The sequence below is a fragment of the Halyomorpha halys genome, unplaced genomic scaffold (genome assembly GCF_000696795.3).
Source record: "Halyomorpha halys isolate HHAL.00 unplaced genomic scaffold, Hhal_1.1 Scaffold712.1, whole genome shotgun sequence".
In the NCBI taxonomy this organism is placed as follows: domain Eukaryota; kingdom Metazoa; phylum Arthropoda; class Insecta; order Hemiptera; family Pentatomidae; genus Halyomorpha; species Halyomorpha halys.
Genome location: NW_027111091.1, coordinates 1 through 7,604, shown reverse-complemented (window position 1 = coordinate 7,604; position 7,604 = coordinate 1). Strand labels below are relative to the sequence as shown.

Below are 7,604 nucleotides of genomic sequence, written 5' to 3'. Positions count from 1 at the left end.
CCCTTTGGAGTGGGTGGCGCCATCACTCAGGACGAAGCTCGCTGCTAGGCCGACAAAAGCCGCTAGAACTATTACAGATCTGCAGAACATGTTTGTTTGTGACTGTGAATGGCAGTAGCTTGCTTCTTATACTGGGCTCCCCACTTCTGCAAGTGGTGCAACGGTGCCTAATTAGTTCACTTAGTCCACGGGCTGATACATGAAGGCCTTTTAATTTAAATAGTTTGTAGAGACCTCTTAAAGTTGAATTAAATGTGTATAGTTATAAGTCGGTAATATATTACTATTATTTAGAAGAGAGATTTTTCTTTTTGATTGTTGTGGTATACAATTTTGAAACAAATTTGCTTTCAAACAAAAATAAATTAATTTTAAAAAGCTTAAAATTAATATCTAGTAGTTATTCTCTGAAAAATACAGCTACTAATTTTTTTAAAAATGTTAGATTTTTTTAGGTGATTTTTCTTTTATCATTACCCTGTTAAAAGAATATTAATACAGTTTGAAGCTTTGATGTTTCTTCTTTGACACAGTTAATAGTTTCTGTTGTAAATGGAATCCATTATTTCGATTATTATTCAGAAAATTTTGTTGCACGTAGTTCCTATAGTTTATTGTAGGATGAAAATATTCTCTGAAGATTGTCAGGGTCCTGTATTTTGGACGCCGTCTCGTATATGACATAACAGCCAATATTTTGTCGATTGCAGCTATCTAAGGAAATTTCAAGAAGTAAATGCAATATGGTTGTAATACATTGTAAAATAATGTATCGTACACATTTTGACACGTTTTATTATGAAGAGAAATATGTAAATACTTAGGAATTTGAAATTTTATCACTCTAAACTTTTCGGCTTATATTAATCATTGTAGAACTGTTTTAATTAGGTTGTCCAAGAATAGTTTAATTTATTGTCAAAATTGGTTACTAGTTTTTATTGTTTGTTAAATAATTTGTCTATTTTCTGAATATTACATTAACACTTTTTGGAACTTTTTTATATAGTTACTTTTGGAGAGTAAACATCAAAAATAAATTATACAAGATACCAAATGTCCAAAAGTGAACAGGTTTTTTGTTTCCTCAGTGATTCAATGTTTTTATTTTGGTTGGGGGGGGGGGGGGTGTTGAATCCAACTTTTGGGTTGACTTCTTTGCCGGCCGCGAATTTCATAACAATTAATAAAATTGGACTTCCTGTATAACTATAAAACTTAAGATTTTACGAAGATGAAAACAAAAATTTTAAATTACTGCAGACCAAATTTCCGACAAAATTTGTACATAAATACACGTTGCAGCTAGAGTGTGATATAAAAGTAGTCTGTTGAGGACTTGATAACTGAGCATTTTGGGTCAGGGGTCCAAGAGTTCCTGGTTCAGAATGTTGTGAGTTCGATTCCCTCCTGGGTCAGTCAATATTTATTTGACTCCGAGAAATGGACATACACGCTCCGGGACTGCATTGGTCCTCAATAGAAGATTTATCAATCAATCAAACTCCCTAAGTTAACCAATATAAAGTGTAAAGAAGTCAAGAAGTGTCAAGTACATAAAATATGTGAAATAAATAATAATTTTATTTTTTAGTTAAGTGTCAGAATTTAATAGAAAAAATAGATTCCTTAGTTTCCGGGGTACAATTTATCTGAAAGTTCAAATTACGATTTCCTGACCACATGTGATATTTTCACTGTGGAAAATTTTCTGATTCCAGGAAACAGGAATCATTACTATAAGTGGTAAATAATCGATTACTACTCAGAATAAACTTGTCAGAAATAAAATAAAATAATAAACATTCACTCGTGTATTTTTATTTTACATACATTTACAACACTGAGGAATTTCTAATTGCGTCCATAAAACCAGTAACTATTTCCACCTGTTTCAAAATCGGACGATATGTTTATAGAGTAAATTACATCACTTAATCAAAGAGGCTACACCAAGCGTGAAGACACGGTGAGCTGTGCATAATTCCTGTTCGAATGAGCTATGTCGAAAACCTGCCAAAATATTATCAGTCTGTGTCTCGGTTTTTGTTTTAGAATTTGAATATTGTAAAAGCGTCGTTAAAAAAATAACTAGTCCTAGGGATCCTAAACCAAACTTACTTCCAAAGATCAAGTCACAATCTCCATTGCTTTCTTAATCCGGTGTTCGAGACTTCTTTTATTTTTTTTCGGACCAAAATTTCATTAAATTCAAGGCTTAAATACATAAATAAATCAAAATTTGAATTAGATCCAATAAAACTGAAATGTACCAGTTGACCTTCAACTCTTTCATTAATCTCGAAAAGATTAATATGACTAATTAAATGTTTTTTACCGTGTAATCTTTTTTTAAAAAATATTCAATACAACACTTTTACAATAGTCCGTGATTTTCATTCTATTTTGCTTTGGTTATATTTTTTACTAACTCGTCGATTTATTTCATTTTATTCAATTTAATTCATATTGTAATTTGTAAAGTACTTAATAAAATGTTTTGATGCATGTATTTTGGATGTACGGATCATCCATAAGCATTCATAGCGTTCAAGACTCAATTAACACCAATTTTTTCAAGATATTGTTTAAATTTCTGTTTTAAGTTACAGTGAATTGCATTCATTTGTTAGTGAATTGCACTTCGTAACCACTAATATATCACTAAATATATCAAGAGATATTTTTAATGTAGAATTTTCATAGATGATCTAATTTTAAAGCGATTTTATGTCAGTCATTTTTCGAAACGTACTTCCAGTATTCCACTTTTTCGATGTATCGTAAATTTTGTTCTATTTTTCTTTTCGTTTTAATTCATAACTTGATATGTACTTTATAATGTGTTCCGATAAATGTATTTTGGATCTATGGAGCATTCATACTTTGATTCCATTATGTATAAACGAAACGTAATGCATTGTAATTTCTTTTGTTAGTGAAGTCGACTCTCTAACCTCTTCAAGCTCTTTTCCGTGGCACTAATGTCTGGAAATTTGAATGGAAAACTAAACTCTAAGTACAGAATTTTCATTGTTAATTTAACTATAAAACTATTTTATATCGGTGATTTTTCCGATCCCAGAAGTATTGAAGGCATAATCGCTCAGTTTCGCATTTTTCTTTTACGGTATTTGACAATTGCATGCAAACGATACGGCAAATCGAACAAATGTAAAGAACAAATTCGAGATTTAGTTTTCACGTGAGAATCCGTTAAAACTATATCCTAATGATCATGAAAAATTAGAATGCTTGTTATGATGATGATGGCTAAATAAATAAAGGTTTCAATTATAATGATGGATTATTACGGAAATTTATATTCTGGAACCAGAGCCGTAGCTAGGGTGTAGCGAGATGTGTCCCGCTATTAACTAACCAAAAATTGATGATAAGCTATAACAGTGTTTTTATATTAAATCAACAAGCAATTTTACAGAAATCCTAAAAAATTGTTGAGTCCCAAGAAAAATTGATCGAATTATTAGTTACAAAGTTGACTTCACTACTAAAACTCCATATACAATAACCCAGAGCTACAAAGTTTCATTTCAAAGTCTTTAAAATCTCTCCAAAACAAAAACAAAAAAAATGGAGTTTTCAATTGAATCTTTATACATCTAAATAAATGCCCTAGATAATATTCGAATGCATAGTGAATCATAAAGATTTAGTTACTTTTATTTTTTAACACAGTTATGTTTGTTGAAAACATTTTTAAATATTAAGAGGGGGTGGGAGTGGGTGGCATAGGGATGCTATTTACAGGGTTGATTTTGAGAGCCCTCCGGGGTCCACCCAGTCTCATAAGGGGGTACCCTTAATTGGGGAAAATTTGGCGATTGAGTGTGATTCTGATCAAGTCACCTCTTTACACAATCGTTGGTCTAGTTACTGTACTTCCTTATAAAGTACTACACCCCTGACCCTTCACGGGTTGTAGCAGAACAGATTTATTTATTGAAAGGGGACAAACGCCGACCTTTTATCACCTTTGTTGTTAATATTGATAGTTGCTAGGATGTGTAGCATTTCAAATATATTGTTTTGATATTTTATTAAAAATTGTGCTGTAGCATTGAGAAAAAAAGGTTACTTATCGAGCAAATGTCAACTTAAGAGTTGTCATATGTAGGGCTGGATTTCTAGAACTAGGGGGGCAAAGGGTGTACAATAAAATAATAATTGTATAAATAACAAGAAAAATTTTAATGATGAATTAAGAAAGTTCTTTATTAGATGGTTCGTTTAAAAGTTTAGTGTTATTTAAAATCAATGGATAAATGGAAATCAATGAAATAATTAGTTACAACTAGGGATAGAACTGTCCCATGCCAACCCCCTGATCTTTCACCACAAGGAAACTTGTTTAAAAGAAAGGAATTCTAGTTAATGCTTAATGGTACCAAGGTTTGATTTATGGAATCAAAAGAGCAACAAAACAAAACTAAGAATATGTAACCTGATAAATTAATGAATAATTTCTTAATTTAATAATTAAACATCAATATCTAAATACTAAATTAATTATAGGAGATTTTTTGATTGGATAAACTGGTTTTGATTATAATTAGTTTTTAATATTAGGTTGTAAAAAGGAAATAAAGATGTGATAGGATAGTGTGATATAAGATGCACAGCAATTGAAAAACAGAACAGTTTTTAATTTTAACCTTTATTTACAGTTATGTTCATTCATTATATTACCAGTAGCTATTGCTGAAAGAAGATTCATGTTGGTATTGTGGAGCCATCATATGGTATTTTGTATTTTGGAGAGCCTTTTCATATTCTGCTTTGTGAGATGCAGCAATGGCTTTGTACTCCGCAGTGTGAGCAACTGTACCATCATGGTTCAGAGGGGCTGGGATATGAGCCTCTGGATTGAACCCAGAAGGTGCTTGGCTATAGTGGATGGTGCTGTCATGATTGTTTTGATTGAAGTTGTAATCACCACTGGCATAAAGATGGGATTTATATAGTCCATCATCTTGAAGAGATTCATATTGTTGGCTGTAATCTCCATCATCAGAGTGTGGTTCATAGTGGTCAGAAGATGTGATGTCTGGATGAGCTGCTGCAAGCATTTCAGCTTCGTGCAGTTTTTGATATTGTTTAGCATAAGCAGCTTTGTGGACTGCAATGGCATGCTCGATCTCAGGGGTGTTTGCAACTGTTCCATCATGGTTGAGAGGAGCTGGAGGTCCCTGATAGTGATTCAGCGATCTTCGGTGTCTTGTCAGTGCTTGTTGGTAGGTGTTGTGAAGAGATGCTGCTAGGGCGTTATACTCTGGGGTTTGAGCAACAGTACCGTCTGGGTTTAGAGGTGCAGGAATGTGGTGTTGTGGGGCTGGGCTAAATAACTGCTGATTGGGCTGTGTGGTAGGATGATAAGGTGCTGCGTTGTAGGCAACTGGGTTATATTGCTGTTGTGAAGCACCTTGGTATGAGACTTGAGGTTGGTGCGATACGTAGGCAGGTGAGCTGTACTGTTGAGTGGACTGTGTATTCTCGTAGAGGTGAGGCCTATATTGGCCATCGTCTTCCTGCTGAGTTACGGGCTGTTCATTATCGTGGGAGTTGTACTGTCCGTTATCCTGAGGGTTGTAATCCTTGGACAGGGGAGAAGTGCGATCAGGGTGTGCCGCCGCAAGAGCCGCTGCTACTTGAAGCCTCTGGTACTCCTCGGCATACGCAGCGTTGTGGACATCATTTGCTTGAAGGAACTCAGCCGTGAAGGCCACCGTTCCATCGTGGTTGAGTGGAGCTGGCGGGCCGCGGTATGGAGCGTCCCCTTTGGAGTGGGTGGCGCCATCACTCAAGACGAAGCTCGCTGCTAGGCCGACAAAAGCCGCTAGAACTATTACAGATCTGCAGAACATGTTTGTTTGTGACTGTGAATGGCAGTAGCTTGCTTCTTATACTGGGCTCCCCACTTCTGCAAGTGGTGCAACGGTGCCTAATTAGCTGATACATGAAGGCCTTTTAATTTAAATAGTTTGTAGAGACCTCTTAAAGTTGAATTAAATGTGTATAGTTATAAGTCGGTAATATATTACTATAATTTAGAAGAGAGATTTTCTTTTTGATTCTTGTGATATGCAATTTTGAAATAAATTTTCTTTCACACAAAAAAGAAATTAATTTTAAAAAGCTTAAAATTAATATGTAGTAGTTATTCTTTACTAAAATACAGCTACGAATTTGTTAAAAAAATATTAGATTTTTTTTAGCTGATTTTTCTTTTGTTATTACCCTTGTGAAAGAATATTAATACAGTTTGAAGCTTTGGTGTTTCTTCTTTGACACAGTTTATAGTTTCTGTTGTAGATGGAATCCATTTTTTCGATTATTATTTAGAAAATTTCATTCCACGTAGTTCCTATATTTTATTTACCATTGTTGGCTGAAAATCTTCACCACTGGTCCAAACAATACAACCATATATGGGGGGAGTTATAAAAAAAATGAGTCGTGATGGGTTTCAGATCTCGGACAAGTCTACTGCTTTCTTTAATCTCCTATTTTCCTTTATCTAAGCTGACCATATTTACAAGCAACCCCTACATTATATCAATTCACATTTTTTAACTTACCTATCTATTAAGAGTCAACAATTTTTCTTTAAGTTTCAAAGATTTGTTTAATTGTAATTAAATAAATACTATTCGTATTTGAAGGAAGTTTTAATATTTAATTTTCAAAATGCCATATTATATACTTGAATCATATACTGGAAAGACTCAACATCAAATATATAAATTTTAAGTGACAAATACTTTCTGAAACAGTTGTGCCCAAAGACACAGGGAGCAAAATATAATATTGGATAGAATAAGATTTGTTATGAAATATAATATATATTAGTAGATTGTATACGGAAATATCCACCCAAACGGTCTGTGCAGGTCGCAAATCTTTTCGGAAAGTAGAAGTTTCAAATACCTCAGATCCACATTAATCTTAATAAATGATCAACGGACTAAGATAACATAGACCAGGGTATAAAATTGTGTGAACAGAGAAGAACTAACAGTGATCGGCTTGCAGAGACTGGTCCGCAGTCTCTCCTGAAGGCAAGGAGGTTAAGATGCATGTGGCTCGAAGCAATCCATCAGGACGCCTCTACACAACAATGAATGCCAGTATAGTTGGGAAGAGATCACATGGGAAGAAAATACTAGATGGACAGAATGAACAAAGGTGCATACAGCGAACTGGAAAGCAGTAGCCAAGACAGGTAGGCATTCAGATGGTTGGTTAGGGCGGCCAAAGATCTCCAAGGTCTGTTGAGCAAACCGAACAAAAAAAATAACAATATACATCAGTTTTTCAGTTAATCTTGAGAGGAATGTTTTATTTAGCCATCCTGCCCAAATATATTAGGTTGCTACAGCACACAGTCTATCAATAAATTCAGGACATTTATACAATACGTATATTTACATGATTTTTTTTCCCTACCATTTCCCTTTACAATCAGTACTCGTCTACACACTAAATACAATTATTTTATATTTATTTTTGTTCTATTTATCAATTTCATTCCATTACCTCTGTGAAGTTGGCCCCCCATCCTTGAAAAATTTCAATTTTTTTTT

At 33.9% G+C, this 7,604-nt stretch overlaps 1 protein-coding gene across 1 annotated transcript; it reads right to left on the bottom strand.

The window, feature by feature from the left end:
* Positions 1-4,686: 4,686 nt before the first annotated feature.
* On the bottom strand, positions 4,687-5,795 carry LOC106685584 (uncharacterized; the record flags this gene model as incomplete). The annotated part of the gene is given in 1 exon segment (XM_014428346.2): positions 4,687-5,795. A coding segment is annotated over 1 exon segment (1,089 nt), but the record flags the coding sequence as incomplete, so codon positions are not given.
* Positions 5,796-7,604: the final 1,809 nt, after the last annotated feature.